A 19655-nucleotide genomic window follows, 5' to 3' on the forward strand; every position below is an offset into this window, starting at 1 on the left:
ATCACTTCTAATCAGCACGGCCTAATCTGTAATAAGCATGGACCTGGTCCTCTAATTTGAAAGACTGCCCCACCAGCCGCGCGCGCGCGCGCACACACATACACCTTGCATTATTTTTGGCTCCGTAGAACTTACATGTTTTATTATTTATTTATTTATTTATTCATTCATTCATTCGTTTGTTTATTTATTTTTGCGGTACGCGGGCCTCTCACTGTTGTGGCTTCTCCCGTTGCGGAGCACAGGCTCCGGACGCGCAGGCTCAGCCGCCATGGCCCACGGGCCCAGCCGCTCCGCGGCATGTGGGATCCTCCCGGACCGGGCACGAACCCGTGTCCCCTGCATCGGCAGGCGGACTCTCAACCACTGCGCCACCAGGGAAGCCCACATGTTTTATTTTTTATGTATCTTGTCTCCGCCCCCCTCAAGCCACTGTAAATTCTGTGAGGGATTTGTTTCCGATTTGTTCTTTGGTGTACCCCCGGGAACTAAAACTGCCTAGCACACATTAGGCTCTCAGCATTTGTGGAATGAAATGAGTGAGTGTAACACCCAGGAATGACCAACAGAGGGCGAAAGAGAGATTCGGTGGGGGAGGAAATGAAAATGTTTTATCCCAAGCTTCGAGTACAATTCCGCAAGATTTGACTTCGCTCGGCCACCGTAGTGCTTAGGCCGGAAAAGTGCAGCCACTTCCGGCCTCTGAGGTCCGGGAAGATTGCTTTGGGCTGTCGGAAACCGAACCCCCAGGTTCTAAGGCAGCTTTTTTGTGGAACAGAGGTTCCGGCCCGGGGCTTCAGGCCTCCGGGTGACCCGCCCGGCCGCCAGCGGGGCTGCTCGAGACACTTTCAGGGCCGGGAATAGGGAGCGTGAGTCGCCATGGCGACGCCGGCGGGGCTGGAGCGCTGGGTGCAAGACGAGCTGCACTCGGTGCTGGGACTGAGCGAGCGGCATGTGGCCCAGTTCCTCATCGGTACCGCGCAGCGCTGCGCCTCGGCAGAGGAGTTCGTGCAGCGCTTGCGAGACACCGATACCCTGGACCTCAGTGGGCCGGCCCGGGACTTCGCCTTGAGACTCTGGAACAAGGTGCGGGGTTGGTGGGGGGGGGGGCGGGCATGGGAGCGGCAGGAGAGGGGGTGGAGCGGGGGCGGCGCCCCCAGGTTATTTGTCCTGGTGAGGTCGGGCTAACTGTCCAACCGAGAATTAAGTAAGCTCAGTTCACCAGCATTTATTCTTTGTCCGTTATCGCCTACGGGTTGGACGTCTACTTCCGTGGAGAAGATTGAGGATGGTTTAAGTGTGTTGGATTAAGCGCTGTAGAGCAGTGTTTCTCAAACTTTAACAGGTACAGGATTCATCCAGGGCTTTTGTTAAAATGCGGGTTCCGATTCGGTAGGTCTGGGATGGATTCTTCGTTTCTTCATTTCTAACAAATCTAACAAGTTTACAGGTGATGGCTGGTGGTCCACAGCCCACCCTTTGAATAGCGAGGCTATAGAATGGATGTGTAGGCCCTTGCTGTGGGAGGGCAGAAGGGGTGGGAGTTGGGATCGGGAAAAGCAGACCCAAAGATTCCCTGGAATTTGTCAGGTAGAGAAGGGAGAAGAGTAAAGGTGTAAAGGTTCGCTCCTGGAAGACAAGACTGTATTTCTTTTTTTAATCAAAAATTTTTAAAATAAATTTATTTATTTTATTTTTGGCTGCGTTGGGTCTTCGTTGCTGCACGTGGGCTTTCTCTAGTTGCGGAAAGCAGGGGCTACTCTGCGTTGTGGTGTGCGAGATTCTCATTGCAGTGGCTTCTCGTTACAGAGCATGGGCTCTAGGTGCGCAGGCTTCAGTAGTTGTGGCTTGTGGGCTCTGGAGTGCCGGCTCAGTAGTTGTGGTGCAGGGGCTTAGTTGCTCCGCAGCATGTGGGGTCTTCCCAGACCAGGGCTCAAACCCATGTCCCCTACGTTGGCAGGCGGATTCTTAACCACTGCACCACCAGGGAAGCCCGACAAGACTGTATTTCTTGTCTTTGTATTCCTACCACCTAACTGCACCTTGCAGAATTAGAGCTTAGAAAGTATCCAGTAATACTAAAAGTGTTGAGCTTGTTCAGAGAATGGTGGATAACCTGGTGTGGATATCCCATAAGGTGCTTGGTGAGAAATGAGGTTAGAACGTAAGGGATGGGAGGGTAGGAACTTTATGTTAATCTGTTCACCAGTGTACCCCTGGAGTCTGGCCTCTGCACAACAATCCTGGCCAGTCCTTGGGTAGGAATGACTTAGTCATTGGGAAGAACAGAGGCTGAGCAGTTGAGAATTGGATATGAGAATGTAAACTCCGTGAGGGCAGGAGTTTTTGTCTCTTTATTTATCCCTGTATCCCTGGTACCTAGCAGTGGGAGCATGGGACAGGCTTCGATAAGTGTTTGTTAAATGAACGACTGAAAAGAAGTTTGGAAGCTGAGAGGCCCCATTCAGGCTGATGGACGTGGTGTGAAGCCTTGGGGAAGAGAGAGAATGAAGGCCGGTTTAAGGTCAAGTTACTTCTTAAATTAGGAGCAGGGCAGAGTAGGTGGGCAGGGATCAGGAGTTGCTCACACCCCCTTACCCTCTCCTCTTCTGACAGGTCCCACGGAAGGCTGTGGAGGAAAAGCCAGCTCGGGCAGCTGAGCGAGAGGCCAGAGCCCTGCTGGAAAAGAACCGATCCTACAGGTTGCTGGAGGACAGTGAGGAGAGCAGCGAGGAGACTGTAGGCAGGGCCGGGAGCAGTCTCCGGAAGAAGCGGAAAAAACGGAAACACCTCAGGAAGAAACGTCAGGAGGAAGAGGAAGAAGAAGAGGAGGAAGAGTTTTCGGAGACAGGAAAGAGGAAGACACAGTAAGTCAGAAGTAGGGTGAGAGAGGATGGGGCAGGTGGATGATGGGACAGTCAGCCTCTGGATGCCCTTAGTTAATGCTCCGGGCTGGGCTGCAGGGGCAGTAAACAGCAGACGGAGAAGCCAGAGTCAGAGGATGAGTGGGAGCGGACAGAGCGAGAGCGCCTTCAGGACCTGGAGGAGCGCGATGCGTTCGCCGAGCGGGTTCGGCAGCGGGACAAGGACCGGACTCGCAACGTCCTGGAGCGGTCAGACAAGAAGGTGCGTAGGGGCAGCACGTTCCGTCAGTGCCCAGAAGATCCCTGGGTCCAGTGTGAGGTGGGGTGTGATTGCAGATAGTGATCTCTGGGAAGACAGGGGGCTGCCTCCAGTGATTTGGTAATGTCTTTGGGTCTTCGGGCTGAGGTGGCTTTTTGCTGAACCTGCAGCCCCAGAGATTCCTCAGTGAAGGGGGAACATTTCTTTGTGCTGGGGAACATTTTTTTGCTAGGGAACATCAGAATGATACCTGTGATTCTAGAAGGACAATGGCTGTGGGTGTGGGGACTTTGGGCCACTCTTGCCTTCTTCTCCTAGGCTTATGAAGAGGCTCAGAAGCGCCTCAAGATGGCTGAGGAAGACCGGAAAGCCATGGTGAGTCCCAGTGCCCAGGAAGACAAAAGGAAAGACTTACTGAAGGAGTGTGGTTAACGATAGGGAGAAAGGATGCACAGGAAGCGCAGTGGGGCTGCTGGTGGGGTGTTGGGTCTCTGGAGGAGGGGGCTTGGTTGACAGGAGCCTGCTGAGGGTGGACTTAAGTTGTAGAGGGAAGAAAACGGCCCAGAAACCCTCTTTGAATCCTAGGATCAGATCACACTGTGTGTTAGTGAGGGGAGTGTGAGCTTTCCCTGTTCCTGAGACTTAAAGAGATGTATTCCAAAGGCAGCTGGGTGGTCAAGGGGCGGCTGGAGGACAGGGGCAGAGCAGAGTCCTGCTGCCCACGGACGTGCTGACCCCTGAGCTTGGGTACAGCATCTCCACATACCTTCTTACCACCTGATCCCTCCGTGCCCCACGGGGCCTTGTGATCTCCCACTGGTTTCCTGATTTGGTCTTCTCACTGCACAGGGACAGAGCCCTTGTAATTCATGAACTGGACTTGTTACGGGGTTAGCCTAGGTAGGGTTGCAGTTTTCCAAAGGCCTGGTCTTCCCATTAAGTCACACTTAGATTTCCCCAAAGAATTTTGAGACTCTTGGTGTCCTGAAAATGGCCTAGTGGCCAACAGGTCTCTCCTGACATACCCATCTCAGCTCACACCCGACAAAGTGACTGTGGCCAGACTTCTGAGACATCTCTCGATGCTGGTGTCGTGTTTTTACTTTCCTGAATTTTTCTTTTCTTTTTCAATTATGAAAATTTTCAAACAAATAGGAACATTGAAAGAATAGTATAAGGCAATTTATTTTAAAAAATATTTATTTATTTATTTATGTTTTGGCTGAGTTGGGTCTTTGTTGCTACGCGTGGGCTTTCTCTAGTTGCAGCAATGGGGGGCTGTTCTTCGTTGTGGTGCGCGGCCTTCTCATTGCGGTGGCTTCTCTTGTTGCAGATCACGGGCTGTAGGCACACGGGCTTCAGTAGTTGTGGCATGTGGGCTGTAGAGCGCAGGCTCAGTAGTTGTGGCGCACAGGCTTAGTTGCTCTGTGGTATGTGGGATCTTCCCAGACCAGGGCTCGAACCTGTGTTCCCTGCATTGGCAGGCGGATTCTTACCCTTGCACCACCAGGGAAGTCCCTGCAATGCCTATGTAAATGGCGGCTTTTTTCTTTTCCTCTTTTTTTGAACCATTTAAAAGTTTTAGACATCATGGCATTTTGTCCCATCAGCATGACCGGGTAAGATATTTCTGTAAAACCACAGTGCCATTGTCACAGCCAGGCTGATGTTTCTCATATATCAACTAAGAACCTGCCTACAGTAAGATTTCCCCAGTTACCCCAAAATGTCTTTAATAGCTGCTTTTTGCAAACTGGAATCCAGTCAGGGTTCACGCATTGCATTTGGTTGTTATGTTTCTTCAGTTTGTTTCATTTCCCCCTTCTCTCTGTTTCTTTCTGTCTCATCTTGTACCATGTCCTCCATTCTGGATTTATCTGATCCTTATCTTGTGGTATTAAGTTCTGTCCCAGTGCTTTCTTTAAAGTGGAAATTGGGTCCACAGCTTGCTTAGACTCAGATTAAACAGCTCTGGCAGCAACACCTCTTGGGTGGTCATGTGCACGTCATATCAGGGGGACACACTGTCCAGCTGTGTGCATGTTAGTGCTGGTATCCTTCCTACCAACAGCCTCTCAGCTAATGGTTTAGCAACCACTGCTAATCCTTTTCTGAATCACTTATGTCATGGGGGATTGCAAAGTGGTGATTTTTGGATTCTGACATTCCTTCTACATTTATCGGCTAGCCTTTTTATATAAAGAAGAACTTTTCCTCAACAACAAGGAATGGGCTACAGTGCCTTCCTCAAAGTGAGGGCAAATGCTTAATTGTTTCCTTTTAATTACTAAGTTTCAGAGTAAAGAGCCTGCTGTAATAGTCACCTCACCGGTGACAGAAGTTTTTTTCCCGTTGTTTGTACATGTCATGTTGGACTCGTGAATTTTTATTTCTCAGTATTTTATAATTGCATATCATTATTCTTTTCGATGCTCAAATTGCCCTGATTTCTTGCCCATATTTTAAAAAGACATCCATCTGCCTCACCCATCAGGCCGAAGGAGTATTTGATTGTGGTACTCAGATCAGGTCATGAGCATAAACTCCATTTTAAGACGTGACAGGACAAACAAGAAAAACCAAGCAATTAAATCAAATCAGGGCCCCCAAGGGGAGGGCAGCAGTGGGGTTTTGTCACTGCAGTAGAGGAGCTTGTTGTGAACACAGGGAAGATTGTGTTGCCACAGTGGGAGGGCTTAGGGTTAGGGTCCAGAAAGGCCTTCAGCATGTGGCCAGTCTTCTGTCATCCACAATGTGTCCTGAAAAGCCTGTATTGAAAGGAAACACGTAGAAGCCAAATGACCCATTGTGTGAGGGGGAGAAGTTAGTCCCCGAACTAAACATCCCTCATTACATTTTGTCTCACAGAACCACTCTCTGATGCTTCCAACCTTTTTGTGTGTAATTTATTTTTCCCTTTTCCTCAAACTGCAGTCATTTGGTTCAAGACCGGGGAGCATATCACTGGGGAGGAAGAATACCTATTTTTGGCTCACCCAGTGGTTTCCAACCGTCTCAGTTGTTTTCAGTTTGAGACCTGTGCTTCCAAATGCTGGTATAAGCTGTTATGTTTTTCCCCTTTCCACTAAGTCGAATAAAATAGCAAGAGTACAATATAAAATATGCACATAATCACCTTCGCCCTAGTGAATTTATATTGGCGAAGATGGTCAGGCCGCCTGGAAGGACATCCAGCTGGGTCCTCCTGCTGGAAGGCAGCGTGTGGGCCCAGCGTTGGGCATGTCGTCAGTCGCGTTGTCCATTGCAGAGGGAAGGAAGGTAGAGGGCACATCTTTAGGTTCTCTTGCCGGCCTGTCGGAGGTTGTCACTCTTAGGGGTAGGTGAGGAAAAGGGTCACTCTTCCAGCGAGAAGAGGTTCTGACTGCCCTGGGCTGACCCAGGTCCCTGAGCTGCGGAAGAAATCCCGCCGAGAATACCTGGCCAAGCGGGAGCGCGAGAAGCTTGAGGACCTGGAGGCCGAGCTGGTGGACGAGGAGTTCCTCTTTGGGGATGTGGAGCTGAGCCAACACGAGCGGCGTGAGCTCAGATACAAGCGGCGAGTGCGGGATCTGGCCCGGGAGTACCGGGCGGCTGGGGAGCAGGAGAAGCTGGAGGCCACCAATCGCTACCACATGCCCGAGGAGACACGAGGACAGGTGAGGCGAGGGGGTCACCGCTTCAGCCCCGGTTCCCAAGCAGAGGGGAGGGAAGGCTTCCGGGGCTTGGGCGGTGGCTTGGCTGGCCCCGTCCTTGTCTTGCCTTTCTCCGGGGGTGGGGGTAGCGGCTGGGGAGGGGGTGCTGGGCAGAGAGGGCAGCTCTGTCTCCACGTGCCCCTCTCTCTTTAGCCGGCACGAGCGGTGGATCTAGTGGAGGAGGAGTCCGGTGCCCCTGGGGCGGAGCAGCGGCGCTGGGAGGAGGCCCGGCTCGGGGCGGCATCCCTGAAGTTTGGGGCCCGAGATGCTGCCTCCCAGGAGCCCAAGTATCAGCTGGTGCTGGAGGAAGAGGAGACCATCGAGTTCGTCCGGGCCACTCAGCTCCAGGGTGACGAGGTGAGGGGGGGGCGCTGGTATGTCCCGAGGAGCGTGGGATCCGGCCCTGAAGCTCACTGCCCTTCTCCTTCTCAGGAGCCGTCAGCCCCACCCGCTCCAACCCAGGCCCAGCAGAAGGAGTCCATCCAGGTCGTCCGCCGCAGCCTCCCGGTGTTCCCGTTCCGCGAGGAGCTCCTGGCCGCCATTGCTAGTCATCAGGTCCTCATTATCGAAGGCGAGACAGGCTCGGGCAAGACCACCCAAATCCCACAGTACCTCTTTGAGGAGGTATGGCAGCCTCAGCCTCAGCTGGCACTGACCAGCACAGTCCTGTCAGCTCCTTTACGTGGGATTTTGAGTAGTCACTTTCCTTCTCCATTTCAGTCCTTTAGTCTTTTCTGCTAAGTGGTGAGGTTCTCGAGAATAAGGACCACGCCCTTTTCATGCTTCTGTTCTCACTTCCTGCCACGGTGTCCATGCCTGATAGGTGTTCCGTAGGCTAGCGTTGGAAGGAGGTATAGACGGTTAGGTGGTGGCGTGTGGGTGTGAACGTGGACCGCACTCCACCAGCCTGGCCTCTGCTCCTCTGCAGGGCCAAGGAATGAGGAGTGAAAAGACTTTTCCTGCTTTTATACCTTCCCTTGTTCCCCTTGCTTTTGGGTCTGCCCAGCTGGTCAGTCCTTTTCCAGCTTGAATCTCGCAGAGCCCCGAACTTGATGACCCAGAGGGCTGGGACTGCCTAGGGCTGGGTGAGGACCCTTTGTGGGCCCTGGGTCTGCCGTCCTATCCGTTTGCCCTTCTTGTCTGGTTTTCTGCTCTGTCTGTTTCTCTGTCCCCCCTTCCCTGCATTTCCAACTTCTCTGAATTGCTGGGCCCCAGCTGCAAATTTATCAAAGGGGAAACCACCTCTTTCTTCTTGTCATTCAGGGTTACACAAAGAAAGGTGTGAAGATTGCCTGCACCCAGCCCCGGAGAGTGGCAGCCATGAGTGTGGCTGCCCGAGTGGCCCGGGAGATGGGTGTGAAGCTTGGGAATGAGGTGAGATCTGTGGGGACTGAGAGACGAGGGGAGCCCCTAGGGTCTGGGACTCAGCCTCCGCTGCCTGCAGGTCCCCTCAACCCCCACCGGTCCAGGTGCTCACCCTTGTCCCTTTGCCCTCCCTTCTGGGGGCACCAGCCCAACTGTCGATCACTAATGGCCCACATGACAGGTCGGCTACAGCATCCGCTTTGAGGACTGCACATCAGAGCGAACTGTCCTGCGCTACATGACGGACGGGATGCTTCTCCGAGAGTTCCTCTCTGAGCCTGACCTTGCGAGTTACAGGTATGCACAGGACCCCCAGCTCCCACGAGAGGGGGCGCTGCCCACCTTCGCCTCCCTCTGGTCTGCTGCCCTCCTGTTCTTCAGTACCTTCCTTCATCTCCTTTAATCTCTGGCTTTTCCCTCCTATCTTCCCACCTGGCGTTTGGCCATTGTCTTCTCTTCTGATTTATCCACCAGTTCTTTTTTCTTAAATTATTTATTTATCTATTTTTGGCTGCGTTGGGTCTTCGTTGCTGCGCGCAGGCTTTCTCTAGCTGTGGCGAGTGGGGGCTACTCTTCGTTGCGGTGCGCGGGCTTCTCATTGCGGTGGCTTCTCTAGTTGTGGAGCACGGGCTCTAGGTGCACGGGCTTCAGTAGTTGTAGCACGTGGGCTCAGTAGTTGTGGCTCCTGCACTCTATAGAGCGCAGGCTCAGTAGTTGTGGCGCATGGGTTTAGTTGCTCCACGGCATGTGGGATCTCCCTGGACCAGGGCCTGAACCTGTGTCCCCTGCCTGCCTTGGCAGGCGGATTCTTAACCACTGCGCTACCAGGGAAGTCCTGTCCACCAGTTTTTGAATCTTTATGGTTCGAACAGTCTTAGAAATGAGATGGGCCCGGAGGGTAGAAGAGGCTACAGAGAGAACCTTTCTGTGTCTTCCCAATTGTTCCCAGAGTTCAGAAAACAACCAGGATGGTAGAATGGTGCTGTGGGGACTTGAGAAGACACGTGAAGACCACTTGCAAAAACTTAGAATGTTCAGCTTAGAGGGGAAAACTCAGACATCCTGGTTCCCTCTAAATATGTGAAGGGCTATTATTACATGAGAAAGGGACCAGGCTTGTTTTATGTGACCCCAGAGAGCACAGCTAGGAGCCATGGGGGAGGTTACAGGGAGGTGGATTTCAGATCAATACCGACAAGCCATAGAGTGGCAGAGATTGCAGGGGCTGTCAGAGTGCTTGCGCCCTGACTCTTAAGCCTCTGGCCCACGTCTTAGAGTGGCTTGATCTGTGAATAATGAGTTCTCAGTGCTGGCATTGGCCAAGCAGGGGTTGGATGAGCATGTCTTGTGGGGGAGAAGTGATTCATGGATGGGATGAGGGTGGAGCCAGGCCAGCTGAGCAGTACTTGCCTTTTCAGCTCTTAGGAGACTGTGGATTTCTGGTCCTAGAAGGTTACAGTGGAGCAATGGGACAGATATGATTTGGTCCTTCACAGCCCTTGGAAAAACCTCTGAGAACCCATGGAAGGCCAGCTAATGCGAGAGTGCTCAGGGTGTGGGGTTTTCCCATCACGCCAGCCTGCTTTGTGAAATGGCTGAGGACTTCACCATCATGGTCACAGTTAGGTACAAAGGGTTGAAGTGGGCGATGAGCTCCTGCGGGCTTGGCAGGAAATCCAAAGACTAGAGCAAGGAGAAAGAAGGTGACACACATATAACTAAGTTACAAGGAAACCAGGAAGCCTGCAGAGTCCTCTCAGGTTGGGGTGGGAGGGCTCACCCGGCCCCTCTCTCCAGAAAGAGGCATCAGGGTCAATCAGGGATGCACGGCAGCTGCCCCAGAGGACCCCGGGAGCTTCGGGGCTGTTCACATCATGGTGCTTCAGGTCTGTCTGTTCCTTCCTAGCCAGGCTGGGGGCCTGTCCTCTCATCCGGCAACCCCAGTGTCCCCTCCTGCATTACCCACCTCCCCTCGCTCACTGGTGCCCCCGTTCCTTCCTCAGCGTGGTGATGGTGGATGAGGCCCACGAACGGACCCTGCACACAGACATTCTCTTTGGGTTGATCAAGGATGTTGCTCGATTCCGACCTGAGCTCAAGGTCCTGGTGGCTTCAGCCACACTGGACACTGCCCGGTTTTCCACCTTCTTTGATGACGCCCCCGTCTTCCGGATCCCTGGACGCAGGTTTCCAGTTGACATCTTCTATACCAAGGTGCCCCCTCAGGGAGGATGGGCTTAAGTGTAAAGGCAGTGGAGCCTTTGAAGGAGATTGTCCCAAGGAGGGGAGGACGGGATGGAGAGTCCAAAGGGATAAAGTGTAGGTCGAGCTGGGAGGAGAGGAAGAGATTTGCCTGAGCAGGTGACCTTCCTGTGACCCTGCCTCCTCCCCCCGCAGGCTCCAGAGGCGGACTACCTGGAGGCCTGTGTGGTGTCTGTGCTGCAGATTCATGTGACCCAGCCCCCTGGGGATATCCTGGTGTTCCTGACAGGACAGGTGTGTGACGTGGGGGAGGGGGTGTGATGTGTGTATCCCAGGGGAAGACAGGGCTGGCAGGTCAGCCTCTCGTGACTCTGGGTCCCACGCAGCTCTCCCCACCCAAATCCAGGAGGAGATTGAGGCTGCCTGTGAGATGCTCCAGGATCGCTGCCGCCGCCTGGGCTCCAAAATCCGGGAGCTCCTGGTGCTGCCCATTTATGCCAACCTGCCTTCCGATATGCAGGCGCGGATCTTCCAGCCCACGCCCCCTGGGGCACGGAAGGTCAGTTGGAGAAACCCACATTCTTCACCCCTGTGGTTCACGCAACTAGTAGTGAAAAGGAAAGTGTGTGCCTGCCCTGTGCAAGGTGTGTCCTTGGCACTGCTGCAGCTGCGAGGCTGGGTGGCAATCCCTCACCTCTGGAGCTGGAGAGAGAGGGTGATGACAGCGGGAATGGCGAGATAGCCAAATGCGTGATCCAGAAAGTGAGCATAGTAGAGGTGCAGAGGAGAAGGGAGGCCCTTGGTGTGCCAGGAGGTGGGATTTGGTCTGGAGGACCTTTAGGGAGGATGATGGGGGAATATCAGAGGAAGGCTTAAGGGGTGTCTGAGGTCAGAGTACTCCAGCAGGCTTAGGGGAAGGCTCACGTGGTGAAGTAGTGGGAGACAGGCTAAAAACAACTTTGAATGGAGATTAGAGAGGGCCTTTGATGGCAGGTGGAAGAGTGTGGACTTTAGACCAGTGAGTGGCCATCAAAGGATTTTGAGCAAAGATGTAACTTTTCATTCAGCAAATATTTAAAGAGTTCCTCCCACGTTCCAGGTACTGTTCTAGGGGATGAGGATACAGCAATGAACAAAACAAACAAGTCCCTAGCCTCATGGAGTTTAGTCTAATGTAAGTTAGGAGACAGTGAACACATAAATACCTAATATCAATTTGTGGCAAATGCTCTGAAGAGGTACAGCGTGGCATGCGAAGACGGAGGCTGACTCTGGGGGTGTCAGGAGAGGACTGTCAGGAAGGGATTTTCCTTACGGTGTAGGGAAGGCCTCTCCTTCTCTGATAAGGTGAGAGTGAAGCTGGGGCCTCAGTCAGGCGAGGGAAGGAGCCAGGCTGACGTTTGGGAGAAGAGCGCGCCAAGTCGAGGGAATAGCGCACACGGAGGGCGGGCGTGAGGATGGGCGTGAGGCGTGCCCAGCAGTGGGCAGCGGTGGAGCGAGGAGCGCTGGCGCTAGGAGATGAGATCAGGAAAGTAGCCCGGGCCTGGAGGACTCGGGGCCTGAAGGGGCTTGGATGTGATTCTCAGGTAGGGTGGGAGGCCGCTGATGGATGGCGGGGGGTGAGGTGACGGGCTTACACTCTAAAAGGACCATTCTGGATGCCGTGTAACCAGGACTAGGGGTAGAGCAGGGAGACTCACCGGGGGCTACTTTAGGGAGTAACGTGTACAGGTGAACATGAAAGTGACGGTGGGGCTTCCCTCGAGGTCCAGTGGTTAGGACTCCACGCTTCCACTGCAGGGGGCGCGGGTTTGATCCCTGGTTGGGGGAACTAAGATCCCACATGCTGTGCGGCGCGGCCAAAAACGAAAAAACAAATTAAAAAAAAAAAAAAAAGTGACAGTGGGGAAGATGGGGCCGGAACCTGACACCCCCAGCTCCCGCCTCTGAAAAAACCCCTGAACCCCCTTCATATCCTTTCCTGTCCTTTCCGCCTTATGCCCTGCTAATCCCCACATCTCTCCCCGCTTCTACTGGCCTGTCCCCCTCTCCCGGCCTTGGCCGCAAATCCCCTCAGCTCCTGCTCCTTTGCACCTGTTTGTCTACTTCACGTCTTCCAGAATTACTTCCTCTGGGTAACTAGGTGGGTGGGATTTACCGGCGATCCCACATCCTCTCATTCAGGTAGTTGTGGCAACGAACATCGCCGAGACCTCGCTCACCATCGAGGGCATCATTTACGTGCTGGACCCGGGGTTCTGTAAGCAGAAGAGCTACAACCCGCGCACGGGCATGGAATCGCTCACCGTCACACCCTGCAGCAAGGTTGGCCTGGGCTTGAGCAGGGTTTCCACGGGGCGAGGGGGAGAACAGGCCAGCTCAGAAGCGGTGCAGGCTGCTTAGAGCAACGGGCATTAGCGGTCCACACCCTCCCAGATTTCTTGCAGAAATGCTGCCCTTTCTCTTTTCCATCACCAGATTGTCCGTGGGCCTGACAAATTGTCTTTCTTTCCAGGCCTCAGCCAGTCAGCGAGCTGGTCGGGCGGGTCGGGTGGCTGCAGGGAAGTGCTTCCGCCTGTATACCGCCTGGGCCTATCAGCACGAGCTGGAAGAAACCACAGTGCCCGAGATTCAGAGGACCAGCCTGGGCAATGTCGTGTTGCTGCTCAAGAGTTTAGGTGCCTGGGGTCCCCCAGTCCTCCTGAGACAGAAGGGGTGGGGCTAGCTGGTCCTTGTGAAGGGACTCTGTTCTACCCCCTCACATCTTTCTCCAGGGATCCACGACCTAATGCACTTTGATTTCCTGGACCCTCCACCATATGAGACCCTGCTGCTGGCTTTGGAGCAGCTGTACGCGCTGGGGGCCCTCAACCACCTTGGGGAGCTCACCACGGTGAGGTGGGAGGGCGGCAGGCTGGGGCAGGAGGAAGGCTGGGGTGACCCCTCGAGAGTTGGAGGGACACCTGAGGGAGGAGTGGCCTCAACTCTCTCTTTCCTCTCCTTAGTCTGGTCGAAAGATGGCAGAGCTGCCGGTGGACCCCATGCTGTCGAAGATGATCCTGGCCTCTGAGAAGTAAGCCCCCAACTCGGCCGGGCCCCCAGCACACACACTGGCCCTGGTTCTTTCCATCTCTGGGGCCATCTTCGTGACCTTGCTTGTTCTCTCCACCACATTATTCTTTAACAAATAACAAGTTATTAGATAACTTTTATTGCCCCTTTTGAGGCCCACAGGGATCAGTAAGACGCTGTCCTGTCTTTGGTTATGATTATCGGATGGGTGAGATTAACAAGCGTGTAGAAAATTTGGGGGCATGAATGAAAGTGGAAGATTTTCCGTCGTGAGGAGTGCTGAGTGAGGGCTGGTTTGGGGACTTACTCATTCCCAAGGTTTCAGACTAGAGCATTTAGAAACAGCTGTGGAGGGACCACCTTTAAATGCCATTCCTCTGCTATGGTTGAGGTTAAAGGTCATTACATGGACTTAAAGGGATTGCTGTAATGTGCACCTTACTGCAGAACCCTCAGAGGGGCCCGGTGCCTTCCTGCCCCTGCCTCCCTGGATCTCTCCTGTTACCGTTTTATCTATAACCTGACCCTCACCTCCTTGACCCCCATACTGCTGCCCCTGCCACCAGAATCAATCTACTCTCTGATTTGTAGCCGTTAGCCCAACTTGCTGTCCCCACGTGAGGACATCCACCACACAGCGGTCACTTTCCTCCTCACTGCGCCTGTTCCTGTTGCTGTGTCTCGCTTTGAACTCCCGTGCCTTTCCCTTCCTGCCCCAGGTACAGCTGTTCGGAGGAGATCCTGACAGTGGCTGCCATGCTGTCTGTCAACAACTCCATCTTCTACCGACCCAAGGACAAGGTCGTCCATGCCGACAATGCTCGTGTCAACTTCTTCCTCCCTGGTGGGGACCACCTGGTTCTGCTGAACGTTTATACACAGGTCACTGGGCTTGGGTGAGTGGGAGTGAGGGGGACGTGGGGGACTCTGGTCCTGCTGTATACTTAACACCCCCTCTTCCCCCCCCTCCTTTTTCAACCCTTTTCACAGTGGGCTGAGAGTGGTTACTCTTCCCAGTGGTGCTATGAGAACTTTGTACAGTTCAGATCGATGCGCCGAGCCCGGGATGTGCGGGAACAGCTGGAGGGGCTCCTGGAACGCGTGGAAGTCGGTCTCAGTTCCTGCCAGGGGGACTATATCCGTGTCCGAAAGGTCAGTGTTTAGTCTTCTGCTGTCCACCCAGTATCTCCTGAGGAGCAAGCTTCTCCTCTGGGGCCAGTGGCCTGAAAACGTGCCCCTTCCCCTGTGCAAGGTGTGCTCTCCCTGGGCTTTCTTCCCGGACCACTGAAAGGCCCTTACCTTTCTAGTTCTCCCAAAGCCTGAACTAAAAAGGCAGTGAGTGCTGAGGGTCCCTGGATGCCTGCCTTTCCCACTGACTTCCTTTCCCACCTGCTCCATAGGCCATCACTGCTGGTTACTTTTACCACACAGCACGGTTGACTCGCAGCGGCTACCGCACAGTGAAACAGCAGCAGACAGTGTTCATTCATCCCAACTCTTCCCTCTTTGAGGAACAGCCACGCTGGTTGCTCTACCACGAACTTGTCTTGACCACCAAAGAGTTCATGAGACAGGTGAGGGGACCTTGCCCTGCCCAGGCAGGTGGATTGTGTGGGAGATGGTATCCTGGCAAGCTAAAAACCCAGGTTCAAGTTGCTGGGACTGGCAGAGAAACAGGAAAGCACCTTGGTTTAAGGTAGGATAAGGTAGAAATGCATCCTTTTTAACAGCTGTCTCAGCATCTACTAAGATCTGAGAACTGTTTATTCACTCATTAAGTATTTGAATGCCCATTGTCTCAGTGTTTCAGGTGCCGGGGTGATAATGAACAAAGCAGATATGAGCTCCATCCTGAGTGTATTTCAGTCTTTATGTTCAGGCTTTTGTTTAGGGTTAGCTTACTTGTGCTCTTGAATAGCATGTAGAGATGCGTGTCTGCCCCTGGGATCCAGAGCATTAGAGCCAGGTACCCTTTCCCCTAGCCCTGCAGTCAAAGGGGAAAGAAGAGAACCTTCTTTTAAATCACACACACACATCAGAAACTAGGTTGGACAGAAGGGAACCCTGCTGATTTTTTTCTCTTCCCTTCCAGGTATTGGAGATTGAGAGCAGTTGGCTTCTGGAGGTGGCGCCCCACTATTACAAGGCCAAGGAGCTAGAAGATCCCCATGCTAAGAAAATGCCCAGAAAAGTAGGCAAGACACGAGAAGAGCTAGGGTAAAGAGCAGAGAACATAACAGAACTAATAGAACGTTGACACCAGCTCCTTTTCCTTCTGTACATTATTTAATATCTATTAATAAAAATATTTTTAGAGTAAAGCTATGGGGAACCTTAGAGATTCAGAGAAAGTGACATGGAAATTCGATCTCATATATTCACTTAGATTTTATTATTTACAAGTTAAATTACACAGCAGCTTTACACAGCATGAGATGGAAAGTAAAGGAGGAGAGAGAAGAGGGGAGGAAGCTGGCTCCTGAGGTCTTTGGCCACCTCCACCTCCTCCTCTTGTGCGTAGCAAGTCTTCTGTGCTGCCTCTGCCCCAGTTCCTGATCAGCCCTTGGAACACAGGTGTAAGTTGGGTTCTGGCTCCGACAACCCCAGAGCCACCAGGGCTCCCACTAGCAGCTTCTTCACGGGCGTTGGGGGTGAGTGTGAAGGCATCAGCTGCAGGGAGAAAGGTTAATGCCAGCTGGTGGGATGTTCTACCCTGTCACCCCACCCCTACCAGCCCTAGGACTCACTTTGTCTAGGCGATGGCGACAAATGAGGCCGTTGGAATTCAGGTAGAAGGTGGAATAGGCATCATAGGTCCTGGTGAAGGGAGAAAGGCTCACTGAGGGAGAAGGGGACTGGTCCCAAAGTTTAATTCAAGCATTTGTTTAAACTAGTAGTTCCCAAACTTTACTACATATTATATCACCTGGGGATCTTTTAAAAATCCTGAGGTTGTTCCCTGGCCCAATTAAATCAGAATGTCTGGCACCGATATTTTTAAGATTCCTGGATGACTCCACTGTGCAACAAAGTTGGGGAACCACTGGTTTGGGCTGAGCCTAAGAATTTCTTGGGATTCTACTCTGTGCCAGAATTTACCAGGTACTTTACCTAAGGTTGTGAGGCACCACTTATGAGACGGGAATTTTCATCTGTTCAATAAGTATTTGACTACCTACTATGTACCAGGTAATGTACATGAAGAAACTGAGTTCCGGAGTTCAGAAGCTCCCTAATATATTCAGAGTCCCTATTTTTTGTTAGTTTAAAGTAGACAAAAACAAGATCCTGCCCTCAAGGAGCCTGCAGTCAAGTCAGGGTAGATCCAGGATTGTCTAGAAGCCTAGACCATAGATTCCCAAAAGGGTAAGATTAGGAAATTGTAGTGTGTTTCTTTTCTCGCTTCTCTTACCGGTAAAGCTCTTCCTTGTCACGCTTATAGAAACGCAGAAAGAGTAGGTGGATGGGCAGCCCCACAAGCCGCCAGCGGGCTTGCAGGGTCCAATTCTCAGGGTGGCGGGTCAGCTGTAGAACCTCCAGCCGAAGCTGTGCAAAATAGTTCCAGGCCAGGAAGCGGCAGAGGGTCAGTGACAGGATGTACCATGTCCGGCCTCTGGGAGGAAGGAATGGGAAAGAAATCTCATGACGGCAGAATCAGAAAACCAAACTGGTATCTGACAGTGGGATGGGGAGCAGCAGTGAGAAGCAGCCTGGGACATTCTCTAATGTGTGAAAACAGCACTGGGTCCTTTTCCTCCCCAAGGCCCTACCCATTCGTGGATTCTCACTTGGTACGCATGTTCAGGATCTCATTGATGAATTCCACATCCGATGAGTAGAGAGTGTAGTCGTGGGAGTGAAGGAAGAGACTGGGAAGCTAGGTGGAAGAAGGCATCAGACCAGGAGGAAAGAAAAAAATGACCCTATTTCTCAGTTTTCTATATTTAGTGTCTCCTTATTCATGACTGAAAGGTCATCTCATCCCATGTTTAACTTCCCTAATCCAAACTGAGAAGCATCTTTTCCTTGGGAAATGTTTATATTTCTATGCCCGTCTCATGGTTCCCAGAAAGAATCCAGTTGACTGACTCCCTATTTTTAAGAATTACCTACATCCCTTCCCATTTCGGACAAAGGCCACTTCTGAACTGACTTACCTCTTGTCTCAGTCTCTCATACATGACAGCCAGGTGCTCCTCCATACTCGGATCTCCTGATGGAGTGGCCGGGGAGGAGTGGGCAGTCCCAGAGGCTTGGAAAGGTATCAAAGCCCCAGGACAGGGGCAGGGAGGTCCCTCAAATAGGCTCCTAAGCCCATCCAGGCAGCCGCTGTGTAACTCGGGTCCTGGTCCCTCCTCCCCCTTTCCTGGGGGGAGAACCACCCATGGTGAGGTGAGGACTTGGACCTGAGGGAGGGGTAGTGGGGGAGCTCGGGGAAGCAGCCGGGTGGGAGGGCTTGGGGGTGGGGGAGACCAGAAAAGAGGCAGAGATGGAGAAGTGGTTGTCATGGAGTGAGGCCAAAGAGGTGGGAATGGTAGGGCCCGTGGAGAAAGCTGGTCCTAAGGAGGAAGAACAAAAGGGAAAAAGATAAGAATCCAGCTGCCTAATGCCCTGCCATCCAAACTGCCCATTAACACGCATCCAGTCCCACCTGCTCCTTCTGACAGGCGAGATGGAACTACTAGAGGGAAAATTCATCTCCATCTCTACTTAAAACACGAGGAAACACTTTCCTGTGACAAAAGTACAAATACCTCCCCCAAACATTAGCAAATACTTTTAGATTTGTTTAAGATTCCAAACCCGTTTGGGGGCAGGTCTGCCTCTCTTACAGCAAGAATCATAAGAGTGCATATTTGAAGAATGAACAAATGAATGAATAAGTTACAGGTCTTCTCGTACTGTGGCCTCTAACACAATTCCACGAGTGTGTGAAGCAGAGGTTATATAGAGAAAAGAACATCCAACTGGAACCAGGCGACTTTTGAGTTCCAATTCTATCATGTAACCTTAGGCACTATCTCATTCCTTCAGCCTGAGGGAATGTCCTCCTATAAACGAGGACGATGAAACCACACTGAGTTACTATGAGGACTATATGAGATAATAATTGTAAATAAAACTTTGCGACCTGTTAAGCAGTAAGCTCATCACTCGGGCTCCTCTAATGACACGAAAAGGCCCAGGAGACTGTTAAAGGCTGGACCTCGTGCCCCTGGTTTACTGATGTCGAAACTGCGATGAGGGAGAGGTCACCCAAAGTCAGGCCTGACCCGAGTCCCTGAGTTTCCAACGAACGCCCCCGAGGGGTCTCATTATCGGGAGAGCGGGCGGACCGCGCGGGTACCTCTGTCCCCGACGGTGTCCCGGAGGCGCCGTCTCCGCCGGGGGCGTGGCCATCTTGCCCGCCCGGGCACAGGGGCCCGAACAGGGTCCACCCGGGCCGGCCTTCCCGCCGGGACCGCTATCCGGGTGCAAGATGCGCGGGCTGCAGAGCGCGGCCCGCAGGTCTGTCTGGTCGGCTCCCGGGAGGCGCCGCGAACTTCTCCGCCCCCTGCCCTTCAAATCACCTCCAGGCACAGGTAACCGCGGAAACGCGGGCGAAATGCGGACGCGCCCCACCGCCCCCGCTTCCAGCCCGCCTGGCCCCGCAGGCCCGGGAGACCGACGTCCCGTGCTCTACAGGGCTGGCGGCGCCGCCCTCGGATCCCCACGACCCCTAACCCGTAAACGCGCCGCCCCGCACAGGTGGGAAGGAGCGGTGGGACGTCACTGCGCCTGCGCGAAACGGGGCGCGCGCTCCGCCCCACACGCCGACTCTGGGGAGGGTCTCTCCCCGCCCCCTCTCCTCCCCTCCCGCTTCCCCTCTGCTCTCACCTGGGGACGAGCCTGGTAGGCACGGAGGCAGGGGCCGAGGCGCCGGGCCGCCCCCCGGCTGGGCTGGTACATGATCTTCCGGGAATGGAGAGAGCACCTCCCGTGTCCGGCCTCCTCACAGGGGTGAGCGTGCCCCGGAGCCGGCTTCTTGAAGGGGAAAAGAGGGGGGGGTGAAGGGCTGAGGGGAGGGAAACGGAGATGTTGCGCGCTTGCGCACTGCGGCGGGTTCCAGGGAGGCGGTGAGGCGCTGGGTCTGCAGTAAGTGCGCCTGCGCTCGCCGGATCGGAGACTGCCTTAGAGCGCTTGCGCAGTAAATTAGCGGCC

General features: G+C 53.4%; 2 protein-coding genes across 2 annotated transcripts; one reads left to right on the top strand and one right to left on the bottom strand.

The window, feature by feature from the left end:
- The first annotated feature begins 657 nt into the window (after positions 1-657).
- DHX16 (DEAH-box helicase 16) lies at positions 658-15775 on the top strand. The gene is made up of 20 exons (XM_081245877.1): positions 658-1086; positions 2617-2867; positions 2964-3126; positions 3442-3498; positions 6525-6779; positions 6969-7172; positions 7248-7439; positions 8079-8189; positions 8362-8477; positions 10184-10394; positions 10578-10676; positions 10789-10941; positions 12567-12707; positions 12898-13060; positions 13157-13275; positions 13388-13455; positions 14174-14336; positions 14445-14606; positions 14855-15028; positions 15547-15775. The coding sequence occupies exons 1-20, from the start codon at positions 880-882 to the stop codon at positions 15673-15675; spliced, it is 3138 nt and encodes a 1045-aa protein (XP_081102003.1). The 5' UTR covers positions 658-879; the 3' UTR covers positions 15676-15775.
- Positions 15776-15824: 49 nt separating this feature from the next.
- On the bottom strand, positions 15825-19589 carry LOC308623488 (uncharacterized protein C6orf136 homolog). The gene is given in 10 exon segments (XM_081245950.1): positions 15825-16124; positions 16202-16271; positions 16867-17067; positions 17243-17331; positions 17612-18013; positions 18802-18918; positions 18922-18995; positions 18998-19090; positions 19093-19225; positions 19227-19589. Coding segments are annotated over 10 exon segments (1470 nt in total). The 5' UTR covers positions 19404-19589; the 3' UTR covers positions 15825-16010.
- Between the last annotated feature and the right edge of the window lie 66 nt (positions 19590-19655).

The sequence above is a fragment of the Mesoplodon bidens genome, assembly GCF_964165515.1.
Source record: "Mesoplodon bidens genome assembly, chromosome: 10".
Classification (NCBI taxonomy): domain Eukaryota; kingdom Metazoa; phylum Chordata; class Mammalia; order Artiodactyla; family Ziphiidae; genus Mesoplodon; species Mesoplodon bidens.

Excerpts from the sequence above, each read along its gene's own strand:
- DHX16 (XM_081245877.1), top strand. The coding sequence starts at position 880 with ATGGCGACGCCGGCGGGGCTGGAGCGCTGGGTGCAAGACGAGCTGCAC. Across the intron at positions 1,087-2,616 it reads CCTTGAGACTCTGGAACAAG|GTCCCACGGAAGGCTGTGGA; the intron begins GTGCGGGGTTGG and ends CTCTTCTGACAG. Across the intron at positions 13,456-14,173 it reads ATGATCCTGGCCTCTGAGAA|GTACAGCTGTTCGGAGGAGA; the intron begins GTAAGCCCCCAA and ends TTCCTGCCCCAG.